The sequence below is a fragment of the Enhydra lutris genome, unplaced genomic scaffold, assembly GCF_002288905.1.
Source record: "Enhydra lutris kenyoni isolate GAN:26980312 unplaced genomic scaffold, ASM228890v2 scaffoldscaffold27, whole genome shotgun sequence".
Classification (NCBI taxonomy): Eukaryota; Metazoa; Chordata; class Mammalia; order Carnivora; family Mustelidae; genus Enhydra; species Enhydra lutris.
The window spans coordinates 4,345,773-4,371,164 of record NW_019154111.1 but is presented as its reverse complement, the minus strand read 5'-3'; the positions used below and the strand labels follow the sequence as shown (position 1 = coordinate 4,371,164).

At 43.8% G+C, this 25,392-nt stretch overlaps 1 protein-coding gene across 1 annotated transcript in view; it reads left to right on the top strand.

Annotated features, from left to right (window-relative positions):
* LOC111151949 (thromboxane A synthase 1) overlaps window positions 1–25,392 on the top strand; it is a 164,657-nt gene that overhangs the window by 3,739 nt on the left and 135,526 nt on the right. The window contains exon 2 of the mRNA XM_022510192.1: window positions 11,686–11,934. Coding sequence (XP_022365900.1) covers window positions 11,846–11,934 — 89 coding nt within the window. The 5' untranslated portion in view covers window positions 11,686–11,845. The remainder of the gene's footprint in view (window positions 1–11,685; window positions 11,935–25,392) is intronic.

Sequence of the window (25,392 nt, the reverse complement as noted above, 5' to 3'; positions counted from 1 at the left end):
GTGTCATCTGTTCAAATTTTTACCAATCTTCTCCCTCCTGTTTTTGCCCACCCCTCCCACCCCGTACATATTTGTCACAGTATCTTTCACGCTGAGGACACTTACATATTTACATTTCTGCTTCCCTATCCTGGGAGGAGAGTTTGTTGGTGGCGAGACCTAGGGATTGAATTGGGATTCAATTCCTGGGGCCCAGGGCTTAGCAATTGTTCAATAAATGTTTGTTAAAAGAATGGATAAGCCCCCCTCCTCTGACCCCACATTCTTAGAAATTGGACGGAGAAGCTCTAAGATACTAGATGGAGTTGAGGAGCTTGTTTTCCCCTTCCAGAAGGGGCCCTAGTGTCGTCTGCAAGGAGATAAAACAGCTCACAGGCGCACACCATCCCTCCATCTTCCTTAACTGTAGCAGCTCTGTGCCCCAGGGGGGAAACATAAACTGTAGCACGACCATGGGCTGGCTTGGTGAACTATGCATTTTTAAGCCAAAATGTGACTTTAGATTTAAGGGCGAAAATACTAGGTTTCAAGCCAGAAGATGGGGGCCTGAGCCTGGCCTCCAGATTTCAGTCCTGTTACATCTCTGAGCTCCAGCCTCCTGCTCTCAGAGCCCGGGAATGAAAGGTCTTGCTTACCTACTCCTCAGGGCTGCTCTAGGCTGAAATGAGGTTCTGTGTAAATGTTTTCTGAACTTCTATGGTGCTGGGTCAGCCCCATTGTCCTTTCACTCAGGGCCCTACTGGTCAGGGAGAATGTCCCCTGTGCCTCAGACTGCCCTGAGACATCAGGCTTCGGGCAGGCCAGCTGGGAGCCTTCAGCAGAGAAGGAAGGCACCGCACAGACATCTGCATAGGCAGTTTTTAAACACAGAGAACATGGAGGAAATACCACAGAATTTATGGAGTGAAAGCTTTAAAAAGAAACACAAGACTTAAGTCAAAACAGTTGACTCAACTCTGGGGGAGATGTCTGCCTGGATGTAGGAAAAAAAAAGGGATGGACTTGGGGTGGGTTGAGACAGAAGGAGCAAAGCTCTGTGGGGTGTCCCACCAGGTGGGGTAAGGGAGGGAAGGAGAATTGAAACTACCTCTGGGTGGGGGGAAGCATCCACCAGCCTTTTTGGAATGCGTATCTTTGGGTACCCCCCTCGCACTTCGAAGACTGTCGCTTGGGATGTCCTTCCCCAAGGCCATAGCAATATGTACAAGGATGTTCACGGCCGCCACATTTGTAGTTGGGAATGATTGGAAACAATTCAAATGTCATTCGGCGAAGGACAGGCTAAATGAGTCAACATGTCTGTTCTGTGGGATCCGAGGAAGCCAGTGACGTACATCTATCTCTAGGTGTGACGCAGAAGGCTATGCATGCCATAGTAAGTGAAAAAGACGAGTTGCGGGAGGGCACGAGTATGATGATTTTGTTTTTATAAAAACTAAGAATATACCTCCATTTGTATTTGCACAGAAAAGGATATAAGGGGATATGGGCTAATTTGTTGACAGAGTTCATCTCTAGGAATTATAGAATTTTTAAAGAGAGTTTTAGAAAGTTGATTTTTAAAAAATAGATATACCATTGAAAAGAAAATATTCAGAGAGTAAAGGCCTAATGTTTAATTATAATAAGCATCTTGGCAACAGTCTGTCCTTCACTGTGGAAAACCCCCAAAATGTCCCTGCATTGCATCATAGATTTCAAAATTGTGATAAATTCCTAGTCATGTTACTCTCTGGTAAAAATCCTTGCTATCGTTCATCTCTGATCCTTCCACTCCATCTTGGCTAATTTACTATCTGGAATCACTGAGTTTTATCTCTGCTTTGATGCTTGTGTGGAAAGGGGGGTGCTGATCTCTCCCCAGCCTTCACAGCTCCCCCAAATCACAAATCACATAGGAAGGGCTCCAGAAATACCAGTCAGAGAAAGGAATGGATGAACTCAGTCACTTGGGGAGCTGGCAACCCCTCAAGGAAGTCAGACCACTCTGAACTGGCCACTAAGATTCAGAGATGCTCTAGGAACAAGGTGGGACCTGTGCCAGGCTCAGGCTGGGGGGTGAGCAGTGTGTTCTAGAAGAAGAGCCTAAAGAGGGAGATGGGAGAACCACGTTTTATCCCTATGGGATTTTGTACCTGTCACTTTCCCCTTCTGGGTTCTTATTCCCTCTGTAAATGAGAGTTGGGTTCCGTCACATTTCTCAAAGCACGTTCCTAAGAACCACATCCGGGTTGTGCTCATAAATGCCCCTTCACAAGAACTCTGTGGTCACATACGATGCCGCTCCCTGCATGCCACTCTCCGAGCTTCACAAGGCACATTAGCAAGTTCAAGTCTCTGAGAGGTGGTTCAGTGAATAAGCTTACTTATCGATGCTTACACCAGCATTTTCTCATGTTTATTTCACCTTGGAATCTTAAAAAAAATTTTTTTTTTCATGAGCTTCTCTCTGATAGATACACCGGCCTTAGTAATATCTGAGGTCCTTCCAGCTCTCTGAATCCATGGCCACGGTGATGTGCTGCTTCTACACCTGCTAGCTCTGCCCCCAGGCCCCGTGCCGTGGCTCCTGTGATTGAAAGCACCATACTTCAGCGGACCCTCGATGGAGCCTAGCTCTGTTTTGTTAGGGGAGGAATACACAGATCCCTTATATTCTCAGTGCAGTCCTGATCTGATGGGACCGAGGAGATGTAGAATATGGAGTGGACATCAAAAGGGCTGGGCTGGAGTGCGAGGCACATGGGTGAGGCTGTTGGGGGCACCTAAGTAGGGATGAAAATCAGGTAGGCAGGGCACATGGCTGGAGAGAAGGGGAGTACTGGGAAGGTACCTCATCCTTGTGTGGTTTGCTATCCTATTGTGGCTGTGGCTCCCCTCTTCCTCTGGATTTAAATACTATTTGTATATTGTGCCTTCCATATTTGCATATAATCTTTTGATTAGGAAAATGGGCTTTGGAGTCCTTCATTCCATGTCTGAGTTTCTTTTATAAAAGGGAGTTACGGGGTGCCTGGGTGGCTCAGTGGGTTAAAGCCTCTGCCTTCGGCTCAGGTCATGATCCCAGGGTCCTGGGATCGAGCCCCACATGGGGCTCTCTGCTCAGCGGGGAGCCTGCTTCCTCCTCTCTCTCTGCCTGTCTCTCTACCTACTTGTGATCTCTATCTGTCAAATGAATAAATAAAAAAAAAATCTTTAACTTTAAAAAAAAAAGGGAGTTACTACAAAGCTTTGCTCTATGGTATTGTTTATGAGGACTGAGTGAGTTAACACATGTGAATGCTCTTAGAATAGTAACCGGCCCGTAGTTGCTACTCCATAAATGGCATTGTTGTTATTCATTATTATTATTTATGTTTTCAGCCAAGATTCTTCTCCAACTTGATAGCTCCACTCAGATGTCTCCCAGGCATTTCAGACTAAACAGGACCGAAACTGAATTATTGATTCTTCCCACCAATATCCCATCTTCCCCATCTCAGTAACTGTCACCTCTATACACTGACCCACAGCTCGAGTCAGGAGCCTTGGAGTCAGACTTGTTTCCTCCTTCCCCTTCCTTATCATACCCCATCCACTGGGAAATTCTGTGGTCTACTCCTAAATATCTTTTTTCCCCCCAGATTTTGTTTATTTATTTTTGAGAGAGAGAGAGAGATCACAAGTAGGCAGAGTGGCAGGCAGAGGGAGAGGTAGAAGCAGGCTTCTGGCTGAGCAGGGAGCCTGACTCAGGGCTTGATCCCAGGACTCTGGGATCATGACCTGAGCCGGAGGCAGATGCTTAACCAACTGAGCCACCCAGGCGCCCCCTAAATATCTTTCAAATTCATCTACTTCTTTTTCCTTCCATCCCTGCTCCATCCAAGCCGGCTCATCTCAGGACAATTCAATGGTCTAAGTGTCCTCCTTGCTTTTCCTCTTGCTCTTTTCCAACAAATTCTCCACGTGCGGCCAGAATGCTTTTGCCAAATATAGATACGAGCATGTTAAAACCCTAAGAGGCACATAAAATGAAGCCCACGCTTCTCACTGTGGCTTTGTGCTGTCTAGCCTCTAGTGACCGTCTCCACCTCTTAGGGAAGAGATGCCTCCCTGAGCTGGTCCACTCCACCGCAGCAGGACTGGCCTCATTCCAGTTTCCACTCTGGGAATTCTTTCCCACCTTAGAGCCTCTGTCTGTGTCACCCTGTTTCCCCAGAAGGCTTTGCCCATGGCTCTTTATATGATGGACCCTCTTCAATGGAGAACCTGAGCTTCAAGCTTTTCCTTTCCACAGAGATTTCCCCTGCAACACTCCCTTAGTGGGTCTCCCTAGTTGTTCTTAGTCCTAGCCCTGTGTTCATGACCTTCACAGCACTGCTCTCAACTTGCAATTACTAATTTATTTGTCGACATGTTTATTGTCCGTCTCTCCCCTGAGACATTTTCCCAGAGCCTGGGTCAACTTCCATTTTTCAAACACTGTCAACTTAGCCCAGAGCCTGGTCCCCCATACATATTGAATGAATGGATGAATATCGTGGTGAGTGAATGACTCACTCTCTGATATACCCTCCCCATTATTAAAAGTGTAATACGCTGACTAATAAGCAAAAAATGATTCAGTATACTTTAGTCAGATAAGCTCAGAGGTAGAACAAAGGACCCATGCCTATGAGCCTATGTACACACTTTTAGACATGGGAGAAATCCTACAACTCAGGAAGAGAATGCAGACACTAGGCAGGATCTTTGGTCAGTTCCAATGGTCAGTCACCAAGGACCCCTCAGGCCCCAGGAAACAATGAACTTTGTGGGATGATGTCCTCAGGGTCACCAGCATTTTCTTTTTTTTTTTCTTTTTTAATTTTTTAATTTTTTATAAACATATAATGTATTTTTATCCCCATGGGTACAGGTCTGTGAATTGCCAGGTTTACACACTTCACAGCACTCACCATAGCACATACCCTCCCCAATGTCCATAACCCAACCACCCTCTCCCAAACCCCCTCCCCCCAGCAACCCTCAGTTTGTTTTGTGAGATTAAGAGTCACTTATGGTTTGTCTCCCTCCCAATCCCATCTTGTTTCATTCATTCTTCTCCTACCCCCTTAACCCCCCATGTTGCATCTCCACTTCCTCTTATCAGGGAGATCATATGATAGTTGTCTTTCTCCGATTGACTTATTTCGCTAAGCATGATACTCTCTAGTTCCATCCACATCGTTGCAAATGGCAAGATTTCATTTCTTTTGATGGCTGCATAGTATTCCATTGTGTATATACACCACCTCTTCTTTTTTTTTTTTTTAAGATTTTATTTATTTATTTGACAGAGAGAGATCACAAGTAGACGGAGAGGCAGGCAGAGAGAGAGAGAGAGAGAGGGAAGCAGGCTCCCCGCTGAGCAGAGAGCCCGATGCGGGACTCCATCCCAGGACCCCGAGATCATGACCTGAGCCGAAGGCAGCGGCTTAACCCACTGAGCCACCCAGGCGCCCCTACACCACCTCTTCTTTATCCATTCATCTGTTGATGGACATCTAGGTTCTTTCCATAGTCTGGCTATTGTAGACATTGCTGCTATAAACATTCGGGTCCACGTGCCCCTTCGGATCACTACGTTTGTATCTTTAGCAATTCCTGGGTCGTAGGGTAGTTCTATTTTCAACATTTTGAGGAACCTCCAAGCTGTTTTCCAGAGTTGCACCAGCTTGCATTCCCACCAACAGTGTAGGAGGGTTCCCCTTTCTCCACATCCTGGCCAGCATCCGTCATTTCCTGACTTGTTAATTTTAGCCATTCTGACTGGTGTGAGGTGGTATTTCATTGTGGCTTTGATTTGTATTTCCCTGATGCCAAGTGATGTGGAGCACTTTTTCATGTGTCTGTTGGCCATCTGGATGTCTTTGCAGAAATGTCTGTTCATGTCTTCTGCGCATTTCTTGATTGGATTATTTGTTCTTTGGGTGTTGAGTTTGCTAAGTTCTTTATAGATTTTGGACACTAGCCCTTTATCTGATATGTCGTTTGCAAATATCTTCTCCCATTCTGTCAGTTGTCTTTTGGTTTTGTTAACTGTTTCCTTTGCTGTGCAAAAGCTTTTGATCTTGATGAAATCCCAATAGTTCATTTTTGCCCAAGCTTCCCTTGCCTTTGGCGATGTTCCTAGGAAGATGTTGCTGCGGCTGAGGTTGAAGAGGTTGCTGCCTGTGTTCTCCTCAAAGATTTTGATGGATTCCTTTCTCACACTGAGGTCCTTTATCCATTTTGAGTCTATTTTCGTGTGTGGTGTAAGGAAATGGTCCAATTTCATTTTTCTGCATGTGGCTGTCCAATTTTCCCAACACCATTTGTTGAAGAGACTGTCTTTTTTCCATTGGACATTCTTTCCTGCTTTGTCAAAGACTAGTTGACCATAGAGTCGAGGGTCCATTTCTGGGCTCTCTATTCTGTTCCATTGATCTATTTGTCTGTTTTTGTGCCAGTACCATGCTGTCTTGATGATGACAGCTTTGTAATAGAGCTTGAAGTCCGGAATTGTGATGCCACCAACTTTGGCTTTCTTTTTCAATATTCCTTTGGCTATTCAAGGTCTTTTCTGGTTCCATATAAATTTTAGGGTTATTTGTTCCATTTCTTTGAAAAAAAAAATGGATGGTATTTTGATAGGAATTGCATTAAATATGTAGATTGCTTTAGGTAGCATAGACATTTTCACAATATTTGTCCTTCCAATCCAGGAGCATGGAATATTTTTCCATTTCTTTGTGTCTTCCTCAATTTCTTTCATGTTTTTATAGTTTTCTGAGTATAGATTCTTAGCCTCTTTGGTTAGGTTTATTCCTAGGTATCTTATAGTTTTGGGTGCAATTGTAAATGGGATCGACTCCTTAATTTCTCTTTCTTCTGTCTTGTTGGTGTAGAGAAATGCAACTGATTTCTGTGCATTGATTTTATATCCTGACACTTTACTGAATTCCTGTACAAGTTCTAGCAGTTTTGGAGTGGAGTCTTTTGGGTTTTCCACATATAGTATCATATCATCTGCAAAGAGTGATAGTTTGACTTCTTCTTTGCCGATTTGGATGCCTTTAATTTCCTTTTGTTGTCTGATTGCTGAGGCTAGGACTTCTAGTACTATGTTGAATAGCAGTGGTGATAACGGACATCCCTGCCGTGTTCCTGACCTTAACGGAAAAGCTTTCAGTTTTTCTCCATTGAGAATGATATTTGCGGTGGGTTTTTCATAGATGGCTTTGATAATATTGAGGTATGTGCCCTCTATCCCTACACTTTGAAGATCAGGAAGGGATGCTGTACTTTGTCAAATGCTTTTTCAGCATCTATGGAGAGTATCATATGGTTCTTGTTCTTTCTTTTATTAATGTGTTGTATCACATTGATTGATTTGCAGGTATTGAACCAACCTTGCAGTCCTGGAATAAATCCCACTTGGTCGTGGTGAATAATCCTTTTAATGTACTGTTGAATCCTACTGGCTAGTATTTTGGTGAGAATTTTCACATCTGTGTTCATCAAGGATATTGGTCTGTAGTTCTCTTTCTTGGTGGGATCCTTGTCTGGTTTTGGGATCAAGGTGATGCTGGCCTCATAAAATGAGTTTGGAAGTTTTCCTTCCATTTCTATTTTTTGGAACAGTTTCAGGAGAATAGGAATTAGTTCTTCTTTAAACATTTGGTAGAATTCCCCTGGGAAGCCGTCTGGCCCTGGGCTTTTGTTTGTTTGGAGATTTTTGATGACTGTTTCAATCTCCTTACTGGTTATGGGTCTGTTCAGGTTATCTATTTCTTCCTGGTTCAGTTGTGGTAGTTTATATGTCTCTAGAAATGCATCCATTTCTTCCAGATTGTCAAATTTGTTTGCGTAGAGTTGCTCATAGTATGTTCTTATAATTGTTTGTATTTCTTTGGTGTTCGTTGTGATCTCTCCTCTTTCATTCATGATTTTATTTATTTGGGTGTTTCTCTTTCCTTTTTGATAAGTCTGGCCAGGGGCTTATCAATCTTATTAATTCTTTCAAAGAACCAGCTCCTAGTTTCATTGATTTGTTCTATTGTTTTTTTGGTTTCTATTTCATTGATTTCTGCTCTGATCTTTATGATTTCTCTTCTCCTGCTGGGTTTAGGGTTTCTTTCTTGTTCTTTCTCCAGCTCCTTTAGGTGTAGGGTTAGGTTGTGTACTTGAGACCTTTCTTGTTTCTTGAGAAAGGCTTGTACCGCTATATATTTTCCTCTCAGGACTGCCTTTGCTGTGTCCCACAGATTTTGAACCATTGTGTTTTCATTATCATTTGTTTCCATGAATTTTTTCAATTCTTCTTTAATTTCCTGGTTGACCCATTCATTCTTTAGAAGGATGCTGTTTAGTCTCCATGTATTTGGGTTCTTTCCAAATTTCCTCTTGTGATTGAGTTCTAGCTTCAGAGCATTGTGGTCTGAAAATATGCAGGGAATGATCCCAATCTTTTGATACTGGTTGAGACCTGATTTAGGACCCAGGATGTGATCTATTCTGGAGAATGTTCCATGTGCACCAGAGAAGAATGTGTATTCTGTTGCTTTGGGATGAAATGTTCTGAATATATCTGTGATGTCCATCTGGTCCAGTGTGTCATTTAAGGCCTTTATTTCCTTGTTGATCTTTTGCTTGGATGATCTGTCCATTTCAGTGAGGGGAGTATTAAAATCCCCTACTATTATTGTATTATTGTCGATGTGTTTCTTTGATTTTGTTATTAATTGGTTTATATAGTTGGCTGCTCCCACGTTAGGGGCATAGATATTTAAAATTGTTAGGTCTTCTTGTTGGACAGATCCTTTGAGTATGATATAGTGTCCTTCCTCATCTCTTATTTTAGTCTTTGGCTTAAAATCTAATTGATCTGATATAAGGATTGCCACCTCTGCTTTCTTCTGATGTCCATTAGCATGGTAAATTCTTTTCCACCCCCTCACTTTAAATCTGGAGGTGTCTTCGGGTCTAAAATGAGTTTCTTGTAGGCAACATATAGATGGGTTTTGTTTTTTTTATCCATTCTGATACCCTGTGTCTTTTGATTGGGGCATTTAGCCCGTTAACATTCAGGGTAACTATTGAGAGATATGAATTTAGTGCCATTGTATTGCCTGTAAGGTGACTGTTACTGTATATTGTCTCTGTTCCTTTCTTATCTACTACTTTTAGGGTCTCTCTTTGCTTAGAGGACCCCTTTCAATATTTCCTGTAGAGCTGGTTTGGTGTTTGCAAATTCTTTCAGTTTTTGTTTGTCCTGGAAGCTTTTTATCTCTCCTTCTATTTTCAATGATAGCCTAGCTGGATATAGTATTCTTGGCTGCATGTTTTTCTCATTTAGTGCTCTGAATATATCATGCCAGCTCTTTCTGGCCTGCCAGGTCTCTGTGGATAAGTCTGCTGCCAATCTAATATTTTTACCCTTGTATGTTACAGACTTCTTTTCCCGGGCTGCTTTCAGGATTTTCTCTTTGTCACTAAGACTTGTAAATTTTACTATTAGGTGATGGGTTGTGGACCTATTCTTGTTGATTTTGAGGGGGGTTCTCTGCGCCTCCTGGATTTTGATGCTTTTTCCCTTTGCCATATTAGGGAAATTCTCTCCAATAATTCTCTCCAATATACCTTCTGCTCCCCTCTGTTTCCTCTTCTTCTGGAATCCCAATTATTCTAATGTTGTTTCGTCTTATGGTGTCACTTATCTCTCGAATTCTCCCCTCGTGGTCCAGTAGCTGTTTGTCCCTCTTTTGCTCAGCTTCTTTATTCTCTGTCATTTGGTCTTCTATATCACTAATTCTTTCTTCTGCCTCATTTATCCTAGCAGTGAGAGCCTCCATTTTTTATTGCACCTCATTAATAGCTTTTTTTATTTCAACTTGGTTAGATTTTAGTTCTTTTATTTCTCCAGAAAGAGCTTTTATCTCTCCCGAGAGGGTTTCTCTAATATCTTCCATGCCTTTTTCGAGCCTGGCTAGAACCTTGAGAATCATCATTCTGAACTCTATATCTAACATATTACCAATGTCTGTATTGATTAGGTCCCTAGCCTTCGGTACTGCCTCTTGTTCTTTTTTTTTTGTGGTGAATTTTTCCGCCTTGTCATTTTGTCCAGATAAGAGTATATGAAGGAGCAAGTAAAATACTAAAATGGTGGCAAAGACCCCAGGAAAATACGCTTTAACCAAATCAGAAGAGACCCCAAATCGTGGGGGGGGGGGGGAGAAAGGGGATAAAAAGAGGTTCAGAAAAAAAAAGAAACAATTAAAAAAAGAAAACGAATAAAAAATATAAAAAAGAAATATATATATATATATATATATAAATAAATATTTAAAAAATAATAAAAAAAGAAAAGGGTAAAAAGTAAAAAAAAATTAGCAGAAGAAGAAAAAAAATTGGAAAAAAAAACACAACAAATTAAATTAACTGCAAGGCTAAAGAATCATGGGGAGAAATCCATGAGTTCTGTGCTTTGCTTTCTCCTCCTCTGGAATCCCGCTGCTCTCCTTGGTATTGAACCTGCACTCCTTGGCAGGTGAACTTGGTCCTGGCTGGGCTTCTTGTTGATCTTCTGGGGGAGGGGCCTGTTGTAGTGATTCTCAAGTGTCTTTGCCCCGGGCGGAGTTGCACCGCCCTTACCAGGGGCCGGGCTGAGTAATCCGCTCGGGTTTGCTTTCGGGAGCTTTTGTTCCCTGAGCGCTTTCCGTAGAGTTCCGGAGGGCGGGAATGAAGATGGCGGCCTCCCGGTCTCCGGCGCGGAGGAGCCGAGAGCCCGGGGCCCCACTCCTCAGTGCGCCCTCAGAGAACAGCGCCGATTTACTCCCGTCACCCTGCCTCCGGCCGCGCTCCGAGCTGACCGAGCCTGCGACCGGTTCAAGGTAACCCCGAGCTGAGAGTCACTCCTCGGCTCTGTCTCTGTAGCCGGCTTCCCCGTTCTACTACCTGTAAGCTCTGCGACACTCAGACACCCCCGATCCTTCTGTGACCCTGCGGGACCTGGGGCCATGCTGACCCCGCGTGGGCTTCACCCCGGTTTAGCCTCTGGAGCGATGTCCCTCAGCGGAACTGACTTTTAAAATTACCGATTTTGTGCTCCGTTGCTCCGCCGCTTGCCGGGAGCCGGCCCCTCCCCCCGCGGTCTATCTTCCCGTCGCTTTGGATTCACTTCTCCGCCAGTCCTACCTTTCAGAAAGTGGTTGATTTTCTGTTTCTAGAGTTGCTGTTCTTCTTCTCTTCGATCTCCCGTTGGATCTGTAGGTGTTTGCAATCTTTAGATAAGCTATCTAGCTGATCTCCCGCTACCTGAAGTAGTCTCAGCCTGCTACTTCTCCGCCATCTTGACTCCTCACCAGCATTTTCAATCAGACTGATATTTGATCCCATTTCTTTTCTGGGACATTCAGAGTCTCGAGACCCCATATCTTCACTGAATTATGAATTAATTTTTTGGAAGGGGAGTCTTTCTCCATAGACTACTGGTTGGAGTAGAAATCTATGGTTGCAACCATTTAGTGTTTCAACAAACATGGGACCAGTCCTGCTGCTATTTCCCTGGGAAGTTAACATAAATGTTTATTGACAGTGCTGTCCTCCAGAAAATAGTTGCTGATTCATTGCCTTACACTGAAACCCTGTGTTTTTTCCTTTCTCTTCCTTCCTCTTTATAAGGAGACACTCTGACTGAGAGCACATTTTGGGGACCCACTTGATGTGATGTGGTCTTGGTTGCCTGATCCTTCTTCCATCTGTGGATTGTGGTCCCTGTGACAGCAGGGGGTCAGCCTCCCTCTTTCCTCCGGAAGATTGATCTTCTAGGGACTCAGCGACAATGGAAGTCTTGGGGTTTCTCAAACTGGAAGTGAATGGCCCCATGGTGGCAGCGGCCCTCTCAGCGGTCCTCTTGGCCCTCCTGAAGTGGTAAGTCAGCCAGCAAGTTCCCATGACCGTGACATTATCAGCATCAGCCGCCCTGGAGCCTTGCTAGAGCCAGGGCGGGGGATGTGGGAGTGTTTTTCTTCTCTCCTAATCTAGAGGGAGTTGAGTATTAACACAGCTTCAGAATTAAAAGCAAACAGCCAGGTTAATCTTTTGCTAAAATGCGTGAGATCGAGGTGTCAGGAAAGGCTGGTGATTCAGTTACTGAGAATGCTACACATAATTAAGTTTGAAAGATGGAAAAAGAAACAAATTGGAAAGGTTTGGGGGGAAGCATTTCCTCGTGTGTGTCATATCTTCTCCCCTTCCTTTTCTGAGATCTGCTTCCCATGATGGGGATACTGTGAAGTCAGCCTCGGTTCATGGGACATTAAAAACGGGAGGGACATAGGAACTGTCTGGCATTGTGGGCCACTTTGCAGGAGGACACGGGCAGGGATTTCTGTGGGTTTAAGGACAAAGTGGTGGAACTAATTTTCTAGTTTTCTGCTATTTGGTAGAAGGGAATGGATTCTGGTGACTGGAGTGCACGAGACCCTAAAAGGATCTCAGATTTGAACTGAGAGTAGCTTCCTGTTACCTGGTTAATTCCACAGGAGGCTTTCAAAGTCCAGCTCTGCCGAAGGCCTATGTCTGTCGAGGGAAGGGCGCACAATATGGGCCCATTTGTGCATATGTACCCGGCTGGTTTAACTCACTACAGTCACCCACTCAATCCAAAGCACCTGGATTTACGTGGCTCCGGTTTTAGAGGGGAAAGTGGAAAAATTAATGGAGAACTTGAGTTTGAGAAGAATTTCAATTTATGTTTTTGGTGGTAATAAAGCCTCCCCTAGATTAATAACTGGGAAAGCACTTTGAAAAGCATCAAGCATTATGCAAATGCAAGGTATTATTCTTTTGGAATTTGCATAGCTGAAAATGGAATTCACGTTTGATGTTCTATGATGATGAAATGACTTCTTAGAAATTGGCTCTGAAACTCAGCTTCAGTCCCAGTGCTGTTTTTGCTTTTTAACTGGTTTAATTATCTTTTTTTTTTTTTTTTAAGATTTTATTTATTTATTTGACAGACAGAGACCACAAGTAGGCAGGCAAGCAGGCAGAGAGAGACAGGAGGAAGCAGGCTCCCTGCTGAGCAGACAGCCCCATGCGGGGCTCGATCCCAGGACTCTGGGATCATGACCTGAGCCAAAGGCAGAGGCTTTAACCCACTGAGCCACCCAGGCGCCCCTGGTTTAATTATCTTTTGAACTTTTCTCAGTGCAGCTTATCTTGCCTTGAAACCAGCCACATGCAAAACCAGGAGCCACGAGTTGCTCCTCCCACCCCCACCACCCCACTCATCCATCTCAAAGTGTTCCTGTGCTCAGGGATGCCTATGCCTCAGTCTGGACATATCGTAGGTGCTTAGTAGATGGCAGCCACCATCATGTAAGCTAACGCAGAGGAAGAGAAGTCTTTAGTGCTTCAGGTATATATATATATATTTTTAAAAGATTTTATTTATTTATCTAACAGACAGAGATCACAAGTAGGCAGAGAGGCAGACAGAGAGAAAGGAAGGGAAGCAGGCTCCCCGCTGAGCAGAGAGCCCGACGCGGGGCTCCAGGCTCCATCCCAGGACCCTGAGATCATGACCTAAGTCGAAGGCAGAGGCTTTAACCCACTGAGTCACCCGGGCGCCCCTCAGGTATATTTTAAATTTCTTCTTCAGAGGATTATGAATCTATTTTCCCATCAATAGCTATGCTCTGACTGTGGTTCTCAAAGTATGTCCCGTCTGAATCCTCCAGGCCGTTTCACAGCATTAATGTTGGTATTAGACACTTTTCTACTCGTTTCTGTCTTTGTTGTGTGTTTTTTTCCCCCCTCAGCTCCCGGCTCAGTGCCTGACTTATAGCATGGCCTCGATAAATGTTTGATGAACGAATGAATGAACTGCATACATTAGTGTCGTTCTGGTCATGGAAAGGGGCATGTGTCCTGACTGATAAGCTGCTGTAACTGGACGGCTATCACTCGTGTAGATCAGGAAGTCACAGACAATAACACTGCACCATTCAGCAGGGCAGCTGTGCATCTGTGATCCACTCCTGGGGCCATATTAATAACCTGGGCCAAAGACACAGAGATTAGATAAAAGCATGAAGCAGCCACGGTAAACAGGAAGTGAAAGCTGACTTCCGTTTGTTATCTTAAAAATATTTGTTGATCTGTTAATGTATGCCAGGCCTGGAGTAGAGGCTTTCTGGTACAAGGTCAGGAAATAGGGGGTCGGGATCGTATGCCCAAGGCAGGGGGAGACATGGAGGCTCTGGGGTAAGCATGGTATCTGGAGGGAATCATGCTGAAGGAGAGAAGGCAGCAGAAGACGGTGGCTGCAGCCGTGACTCTAGAGCTCCTGGGTCTATCCCTTGATCCAGCTCAAGGTGACCATTCTTGGGCTCTCAAGCCTCCTCTTCCAGGCAAGGCTGTAGGGATCCTCTGAGCAACTGACTCCTGCTTGAATGAGGTGGGGCCTCTCCTCCTGCTTCCTTCTCCTGAGGGGTACTTGTGGAGAGAGAGCAGTGCTCAGGGAAAGCTGGAGGTGGACAGATCCCCATAGCCATCTTGCTCCCAAGAAGACACTGTGGAGGGTGGCTTGTCTTGATCATTCAAACTCCTTTGTCTTTCCTTTGAGAGTCATCTTTGCCATTGGGTCAGATAAGAGTGTCAGGGAGAGCCTCAACTCTGAGAAAGTAGAATTAGGAGGATTGCGTCTTGCCTCGCGCATTGGCCTGTGAGTTCCTGCCAGGGAGGGGTGAGGTCTCCTGTCTCACTGCAGTTCCAGAAATCTCTATCCATGGCACATATGTCCTTCTAGCATTTGGTTTAATGGCAGTACAGGTAAGAAGTACACATTCAGGAGCCCAGCACCCAGGACTTCGGGGTTTGGCTCTTGCCTCTTTCAGTGGCTTCCTCTCCCCCATAACCTGTTCTGAAAGTGGTTGTGTTGCTGCCTGTGTCCTTCCTTTGCCCTTCCATTCTTGGAATTCCCTTCCTCTTCTCTTTCCTTCAATGCTCAGTTCAGGGGCATCTCCTCAGGGGAGATTCTCCTCTTTGTCCAGAGCACTTAGGAGTCCCCACTCAGTGCTGCTTTTATCATATCTCCCATCACACCCCCCCACACCCCAATGCCCAGCCTGTGACACTGGTGCATTACAAATGCTAGCTGAAGGCTAATTCCAGCCCCTGATCTCTGTTGGTATTTTTCTTGCTGGTTCTTCTCTTGGCCTTCCCAGATCACTACAGATCTTCACAGTTGTGCCCACACGAGTCACCCCTTTTCCTGAAAGCCTGTTGTGTTTTCAGTTTGTACCAACTCAGTGACCCCTTTTTAAATTGTTGCTGTAGGCCCAGCCGCACTGTCAAACAGAGACCATGAGGTCTACTAATAAAGACTTCTTAATCACGAAGTGCATATGTGAATTTGGAAAGAAGAAAGCAAAAGAGTCAATTTCATTCAAAAAGAGACCATTATAAAACAGGAACAGTATATTTCTATAGTTTTCCTCAAAGTGCATTTGACACAATTTTCAACAACACGTATTTAAATCAACAGTTGATGGGGTATCAGGAGATCAAGGCTGCCCCATTGGGGCTGGAGCTGGGGTGGACATGTAGAATATATTAGCCAGAAGTACATGAAACACACACAAAGGTGATTAACTCACATGACAAGACATTTTCAAAGCTCATTTTTTTCTGGGTAAAATTGTTTGAAAGTTTTATTTCTGGAAAAGATTTGATGTATAAGAAGTAAGTTGTATGAACTGAATATTGCTAGAGACAACCTTAACTTCTAGTGTATTTAAACTTTCAAGCACACCTAATACTTGGCAGCTGGATTCCCGATGGCAAAGATTGCTTTATTCTTTAAAAGAGCATAAGGAAGTGGCCCAAATATTAACACCGGTTTTTCTTCCTTGGTGGGATTACAAGTGACTTCTATTTCTTTTTTTAGTCTTTTGACAGCTTCCATATTTCTTTCATGCATATGAGTTACTGAGCAAAAAATACAAAATAAAAAAAGAGAGAAACTTTACTAAAAAGAAGAGGAAATTGCTCTTCTCCAGTAGTGAAGAGGAAACCAGTTTTATGCTTTGGGCGTGGAAGTTTTCAGGACGATAATCTCATTATTTCTACCAATAGAGTAGAATGTACAAAGGGAATTTGGGGTGATAGGAGAGCTTCTTGGCTAATGAGGCAGTGCAAAAAGTAAACTGTAATGGTTCCATTAAGTAGCTAAACAGTCGAAGAAGGTAAATGTATGAATACACTGGAAGGCGAGAAGGGCTGTCTTAGAAAGATGCAAAGGCTTTTAATGCCAGGCTGCATTTAAAGTCCAGGAGCCCAAGACTCAGAGGGTATAAATCAACTGGTTGTTAAAACAGGAATCAGGCTGCTTTAGGGTTCTGATCAAGGCTCATTCTAAGACCAGGTTAAGGTAAAATGTTACTGGTGATTTTTTTTTTTAAGAATTTATTTATTTATTTGACAGAGATCACAAGTAGGCAGAGAAGCAGGCAGAGAGAGAGAATGGAGGAAGCAGGCTTCCCGCTGAGCAGAGAACCCAATGCGGGGCTCGATCCCAGGACTTCGGGATCATGACCTGAGCCGAAGGCAGAGGCCTTAACCCACTGAGCCACCCAGGTGCCCCGTTACTGGTGATTGTTAAGACTTACAACTATAATGAAAATCACTGGACCAGAAATTATCTTGGTATCTTGTCCAAGAGAGCTTGCTTTACATACGGGAGGACTAGATTCTAATTCTAAGCCCAGACTCTATCCAGTAGTCTAGATAATCTAATCCTAGACCATATTCAGAAGAAACCATATCTCCCTGGGAGGCAAGGAAGGCTTAATATCCACCAATCACTTGACATAATACATTGCATTAACAGAATGGAGAAAAAAAAAAAAACAACAACAACATATAATCATCCCAATAGATGCAGAAAAAGCATTTGATAAAATTCAACTTCCTTTTCTGTTAAAGATTTTCAATGGATTAGGTATAAAAGGAATATACCTCAGTATAAAGACTGTATATGACAAGCCCACAGCTAACTTTATACTTGACAGTGAAAAGATGAAAACCTTTCTCTAGGATCAGAATAAGACAAGGATGCCCACTCTCACCACTCCTATTCATTATAAAGCCAGAAGTGTTAGCCAGAGCAATTAGGCAAGAAAAAGAAATAATAGGCATCCTAAGAGGAAAGAAAAAAGTAAAACTGTTTGTTCATAGATGACATGATCTTATGTATAGAAAATGCTAAAGACTCCATCAAAAAGTTATTAGAGTTAATAAATGAATTCTGTACAGTTGCAGGATACAAAATGAAACATACAAAAATCAGCTGCATTGCTTTATAATGGCAACAAACTATATGAAAAGAGATTTAAAGAAAACAATCCCAGTTACAGCATCAAAAATAGTAAAATACTTAGGAATAAATTTAACCATGCAGGTAAAAGATCTGTACACTGAAAATTATGACATTGATGAAAGAAACTGAAAAAGATACAAATAAAAGGGAAGAGACCCAGTGATCATGGATTAGAAGAATTAATATTGTTAAAATGTCCCTACAACCCAGAGTAATCTATAGATTGAATGTAATCCTATCAAAATTCCAATAGCATTTTCCATAGAAATAGAAAAAAAAATCCCGACATTTTTATGCCACAAAAGCAATCTTGAGAAAGAAAAACAGAGCTGGAAGCATCACACTTCTGGATTTCAAACTATATGACAAAGCTGTAGGGTCAAAATGGTATGGTTCTGCATAAAAACAGACATATAGACCAACGGAATAGAAGAAAACATGCAGAAATAAACTCATGCTTATATGGTCAATTAATTTTTGACAAAGGAGCCAAAAACACAGAAAATGGATAGTGTCTTCAATAAACGATGTTGGGGAAACTAGATAAGAACATGCAACAGAATGAAACTGAGCCCTTATCTTATATCACAGCAAAAAATAGCTCAACATGGATTAATGACTTAAATGTAAGACCTGACACTGTAACATTCCTAAAAGAAAACAGAGGGTATAGCCTTTTGATAGTGGTCTTGGCAACGATTTTTTTTTTATTTGACACTAAAGGCACAAGCAACAAAAGCAAAAATAAACAAGTGAGACCACATCAAGCTAGAAAGCTTCTGCACAACAAGGAGAACACTCAATAAAGTGAAAAGACAACCTACAGAATGGGTGAAAATATTTGCAAACTGTATATTTGAACAGGGGTTAATATCCAACATATATAAGGAACTCACACAACTTAAGAGCAACAAAACAAAACAACCTGATCAAAAAATGGGCAAAGGAACACAACAGACTTTTTTCAAAGAAGATGTACTAATGGTTAACAGGTATAGGAAAAAGTGATTAACATTACTAATTATCACAGAAATGCAAATCCAAGCCAAGAGTAGTCACCTCAACGCTTGTTGGAATGACCATCATGAAGAAGACAAAAGATAACAAGAGTTGGCGAGCACGTGGAGGAGAAAAGGGAACGTTCAGGCACTATTGGTGGAACACAGATTGGTGCAGCCACTATGGAAATAGGGAAGTCCCTCAAAAAATTAAAAACAGGGCCACCACGTGATCCAGTACTCCCACTGCTGAGTACATATCCAAAGGAAATGAAATCAGCATCTTGAAGGGGTATCTGCACTCACAAGTTTGTTGCAGCGTTATTCACAATAGCCAAAAGATGGAAGCAACTTAAATGTTATTGACCCATGGATGGATAAATTGTGACCAAATGGACAAGCTATATTATTGAGCTTTAAAAAAGAGGGAAACCCACCATTTGTAACAATGTGGATGAGCTTAGAGGGTATTATGTTACATGAAATAAGTCAGACACAGAAAGACAAATATGGCATGCTCTCACATAGATGTGGAATCAAAAAGTTGACTCATGCAAGTCGCGAGTAGAATGGTGGTTGCCCGGGGCTGGAGGGTGGGGCGGATGGGAAGATGTTGGTCAGAGAGTACAAACCTTCAGTTATAGGACGAACAAGCTCTAGAGACCTAATGTACAGCCGGGTAACTGTCGTTAGTAATAATGTCGAATACGTGAAATTTCCTAAGAGGTTAATCTTAAGTGTTCTCACCACACACACACACACACACACACACACACACACACAAATGGTAACTATGTGAGGTGATGGAAGAGTTAGTTAGCTTAATTGTGGTAATCATTATACAGGTATACCTATCTCAAACACCAAGTTGTATACCTTAAATATATACAATTTTCATTTGTCAGTCTTACATCAATATACTTAAAAAAAAACCAACAAATACCATTGGGCTGGTTTCAAGGTGAGAAACCTTGAATTTGTCAGAGCAAGGAAGCCACGTAGGTGCTCCCTGGTATAATCAGAAGGAGAGAGAGAGAGGTGTCTAGCTGCAGAATAAGGTTATTTGAAGATCAGTTTGGCTACCATTTTCCAAGTTCTGTTCCTAAAAATGTTTGGGGAATGAAGTAGGCAGTAACCTTCTTGGAGATTCATAGCCTATCAAAGGCCCCAAAAGTTCTGCGGTCAAGAAATGTTTAACTTGGGGCACCTGGGTGGCTCAGTGGGTTAAAGCCTCTGCCTTCGGCTCAGGTCATGATCCCAGGGTCTTGGGATCGAGCCCCGCATCGGACTCTCTGCTCGGCGGGGAGACTGCTTCCTCCTCTCTCTCTGCCTGCCTCTCTGCCTACTTCTGATTTCTGTCTGTCAAATAAATAAATAAATAAATAAAATCTAAAAAAAAAAAAAAAAAGAAATGTTTAACTTCACTTAACCCAGTTTTCCTGAGTTTATTGGATTAAGAAATGCTATGTATGGCTATGGTGAAAGGCGATCTATACCAGCTAAGATATTCCCTTGCAAAGAGCGGTCAGATGTGTTGGTGCTGGTCAGGCAGCTGCATAGCCCGGTGGAAACGGAGGAGTAAAATATATGTGGACGATCCCTCTACAAGCTTCGAGGCTCCAGGGTTGATGATGTTTACTTCCGGCCATAGAGGGTATGGAGTCTAGAGGGTAAAGGAGGGCCAGTGTGCAGGCTGGCTCTGGTTCAACCTTGAAGTGAATGGAAAAACACAGTCCTCTGATGGTGGCAGGAATGCTGCCCTGGGGGGTGGGGAGCATCCCTCCTCATCTGCTGGGAATGCCACCAAAGCACTTCCTGCATGGGCGCTTGGCCCACGTGAGCACTGAGTGCCTTCTGGATCTGGACTCTATGCAGGGGCCAGTCCGTACGGGACCAGCCACAGCTGGTGAAAAGCGAGTCAGATAAACACAAGTGGTCCACTAGGAACTGCTCGCTCTTCTGCCCGGACACCCTACTCATCCTCAGCAGTGGTTCCGGGGGAGAGGAGAGAGGGTCCCAGGAGCCGGGAAACACTCTCACAAAGCAGCTTTTTGGGGCCTCATTATGGCTTCGTGTACAACTCTCATTTTGCCTTCCAGCCCTCGCTCCTCAGACTTTCTGGGTCACCAGCCTGTCTGGGGTGGTTGTGGGATGCAGAAGGGTCTGGGGCTGGGACTGGAAAGAGAAGGAAGAATTGACGTGGCAGAGGAGAGAAGGGAGAAATTTCGGGTGAGGAAGTGTCACGGTTTCAGGGTTTGTACCATTTGGTGGAACAAAACATTAACGGTGTGAATAATGGACACATTGAATAATGGACACATTTTAGAAATACATTTTAAAGGCCATGGATAATTTCCAGTGCCCCAGAACATCTAGAGAAGGATGCATGCTATTTCCCTTTTTGGCTTTTTGTGCTTTTTGTTTAGGATATGATGGGTCCTTTGGTTTAATAACTCAGTGATGGGCTTGGAGATAAAATTGAACCTGCTTAAGAAAACTAGGTCTGTGCTTCCTTGAGGACCATTTTCACAGAATATGATTTTTTTTATTTTCTCTCTTTTAAATAGTTATACACAATATCCCTAGCCTTCCCCTCCCTTTATTGATTTTTCCAGAACGAGAGTACGAGGCGTGACTATAAAGTAACGTGACTGATTATTTTAGCATACACACCAGAACTTATACAGCCAAATGAATTTTATGACCTTCAAAGGCATTTTCCTGATAGGCTGAACCTTTGCTGCAGATATGCCGCTATCAGAAATCACATTCTTAGCACTTTTCTTTAGGAATGGCCCTTGGTGCCTGGAGGCAGTCTCTCGACAACCTCAAGGCAACCAGCTGTCATCTTTCTGAGAATGGATTGATTTTTTTAAAAAACAGTCCAAATTTTGGCAAATAGGTGATTAGACTGGGCAACGTTATTTTTGGCTCAAAATAAAATGTGATTATAAAACAATAAGGCTTCTTGTTGTTCACTCAAGAGGAAGCCTGGGGATTCTGGGGAGGGGCCCCTCTCAAGGGGCATATGCATTGTTCTTAGCTTTTTTGGTTTGTTTTGTTGTGAAGAAAACAACACCAATAATCTTAATACTTGAGGTCATACTTCTCTTATCTCGCGAGAGTTCAGGCTTCTCATAGCATCTACTCTGGGCAGGGATAAAAGCAGAATCTCATTCGTTCTATAGACAAGGCACATAATCGCATTTATGTTGGCGCCTTACTGTGATTCTTGAGTATATGCTTGGTGCTGCTTTCCCTGGGAGAACAGTGGCTCTTCCAGAAATAAAGTTACTGAACGACCCCTTCCCTCCACCCTGTATGTCATAATCACAAGCATCTTCATAGGCTGTCACTTGCCACTGGGGTAAGTGCCCTCTCTTTAGGAACCTGAGCAGCACGGCAGGGATTTCTACGTATAACATATTTCTACGTATAACGTATCTCTGAACGGAACATTCAGAGTTCAAAGTTCTGGGGAAGGAACTTTGGCGAGAGAAGGAAAGGGACAGTCAGGGCTGCTCCGCATTGGTGCTTCCTCCGTTATGAAGAGCCACCTCATTCCTGGTTTGCCAAAATATGTGATGTTGCATAGCTTCTCTCTTTTGTCTGGAAAAAAAGGGTCAGAGATGGCCTGAAAGGAAAGCCAACCTTGACGAATAGTGGCTTCAACCAAAACCGTTTTCTGAGCACCACACATGGACACCCTAGGGACAGCCAGCCCTGTGCACCAAAACCAGCTTCTGCCCCCACATGTCAACCGAAAGGTGCTCTCAGATCCTCCTCCGCATTTCCCTCCTGCCTGCACACAATATGCCCCTTCTTCTCCCTACTCTTGCTCCCTCATCACAGTCCCTGCTGTGTGAATGTCCTCCTCTCTCTGTGGACACCCCAGTCAGCCTTTCAAACCTTCTTGAAGGTGACCTTAACCAGCCAGCCCTCAGGAGCCCTGCCCACCTCGAACTTCCCTAGAGCCCCGCTGTGTCTATAGCCATCTCGGTACTTACTATATTATCTTATTGTGTATGCACGTGTCCTGTCTTCTTAGCCTGACTCCAAGCACCTGAGCACAGGGCTGAACTTGAGCCAGTGAGCACCTTGTGCACAGTAGCTGCTCAATAAATGTTAATGATCGTCACCATCCCTCAGGTCACTGAGATGCACGTGTGGGCGTGTGAGCACCGGGGATGGCAGGATCAGTCTCCCTCCGACTCGCCTGCACGCTAGGGGCCCTGTGTTCCCAACACCTAGCAGAATGCCTTGCACGTGGCTCGCTGAAAGTAAATAAATGACTTCTAAGTTCACACGCTCATTGAATGCTGAAGGTTTTCAAGGCTGTGTGCTGCTTCTCCCTCATTGATGTGCAGTAGATCACATTCTCAGGAATGCAGACAGATAAATTGTCACATGAGAAATTAAAAAGCAGGGCTCGGATGCAAAAAGGAAAGGATGGGACAGAAGGCAGGACACAACCATTTAGAGGTGGCATATGGGGATCTTAGAGCTTTTGGGGTCTGACCAGGGTACCCTGACAATAGTGCAGGGGGACAGGAGGCATCCAGTCCCCCAAAAGAGAGGCATCAAAGGACAAACACCTCCTCTTCCCTGTTCTATTGAACACTAATCCCCACAGTTTAAAGCAATGCAAATACCCACTGTTTATATTATTTCCACATAGGTCCCATTGTCTAAATAACAATACATATTTAAGTAATGATTGATTTTCCCATTTTAATCATTCCAAGACAATGATAGAAGCTCTGCCAGTGAGAACAGCTGACCAATGAGATAACCAGCATTAGCGTACCAAGTTATAATTCCACTCCAAAGCAAAGAAACTTGACATTTTCGTTAACCTGCACGATCTTATTGTCAATAACTGCCCGATTTACATCAGACTCTTTGAAATGTTGAAAATATCTCTTGTACCCCCTTCCTACCTTCGCAAATCAGTAGGCATCTGGAGATGCCAGGCCATAAGCATTGTAAAGCACAGTCAGTTATACATTTCGGGGCTTGAACTCTATTTGTAAACAGAGAGTGACCAAAATGGGGAGCATCATCTCATGACAAAAAGGATGATAAAGGAAGGTAACTGGGGAATATTGGAGAAATATGGTACCATGGGAATCAGCTAGGCCTTTACAGTTTAGGACAGATACACTTTTTCCACCAGAAAAAAGTCATTCCATCCTTGCTAGTTTCCTCATTAATAAGAAAGGGCTGACAGTCCCTGACTCTCGACATATGACACCTTTCCACCTGGCCACCTAGGCCAGCTCTCACTCACCCTAATGTCCAGCCAATCTACATTCTTGCCAGTCTCGTTTCCTAAATGGTGCTTGAATTATTCTTTCCTCTTTCTCTCTTCTACTACTGCCATCCAGAATTTCAAGAGCATCTCTTGGCTGGAAATAGCCTCCCAACTGGCTTCCTTGCCTCCTGCCTGTGTCCCTCAACTTTGTCCTGCAACTCTGCAGCCAGAAGCACACCACAGGAGCTCACCACTGTCCTGCAGAAAACCCTTCCATGGCACCCGCCCCGCCTAGGGAATGAAGGCTCCAGGGCCTGCAGCCTCTCCTCCCCCTCTCTGACCTGATCCCTTCCCCCTCTGCCTGTTCATCTCCCAGCGCTTCTCACCAGACCCTCTCCTCTCTGGTGCTCACAGTTCCTTCCAGACACCATGCTGTTTACCACCCATATCCCTCTACTGGGGTGCCCTCTCCAGCTCGGGTCAGGTGGGAGCCTCTGCATTCCCTGTGCTCCTGGCCCCACTGCATTTGGTCCCTTCTCTCGCTCTCCACTCATCTAACGTGAGCTCCCCAAAGGCAGGACTTGGCCTTACACACCTTCCATCTCAAGTGCCCAGCATTGTGCCTGGGCCACTTGATACATTTCTATTGGGTAAATAAGCACTCAGACTTCTTGTTGAGCTAAGCCGAATTGAGAGATACATATAGAATTCTATATATAGAATTCAGTGTGGCCTGGGCTTGGCATATAGGGACTCCCAGTACAAGCTAGTTGTTCTTTGCTGCTATGGATATTATCATAGAGAATTTCCATTCATTTTTGGCCATGTACCACTGCAACGAGCTACCACTCTCATTTGTTATATAACAAAATGTCACCGACTTGAACTCTGGACCTTAAGAAAAGATTCTGTCTTTACAATTCAGGTGAGCCTGGGCTGTGGGAGAATTTCATCTCTGCACTATTGATAAGGGAAGGGTTCCTAAACAAAATCATCGTGCAGAGGTGACTATGGCACCCATCTGGGAAATCCAAGGACCCTTAGGCACTTGAGCAGCGTGTTGGTTCTCCAACACGGTCTTTGAAACCTCACCAAAACCCACTTCACTCTTGGCTGCCTTTCTGCGCTTGCGCAGTGGTCCAGAGCGTGAGCTTTGGAACCAGATTGGCTGGATTCAAAAGCCCTGGCTAGCCTTGCAAACTTGAGCAAGTTGGTAAGGTCTCTGCATCTCAGCGTCCCCATTTGTAAGATAGGCACAGTAACTGTGCTTGCCTTCTAGCGTGTTTGCAAGGGTCAATGAGTTAAGACATAGAATAGATGGGCTGGGCCCAGTAATGTTCAATAAGTGATAGCTAGTTATTACTGGATCGCTGCAGGCTTATACCCCATAATAATTATGTAGATCCAGGGGAGATGGCTCATGATTTTGTTTTCAATTTCAGTCAATTGATTAAATAATTTTAACACCCTTCCGAATTCTCCCATGCTCTTCAGGAGTGCACTGAAGTGAAAAAGTGAGGACAGCTGTATTTCAAACAAGTGGCCTTGTTGTGAGTGACCCTGGGCTTCTTTCACCAGGTTGCTTTTTGACCTTGAACAAGTAAGATGAGGTTGCAAAATACCTGTTGGGTTTAGCGACTAAGAAGTCTTAGGTGCTGTTGGAGATGGCCATGGACGGGGTGGTGGGGACAGGAGCCAGAAAATGCAGCAGGTTTTGAAGCAGCCGGGAAGGAAGGTGATGGAGAAGAGGT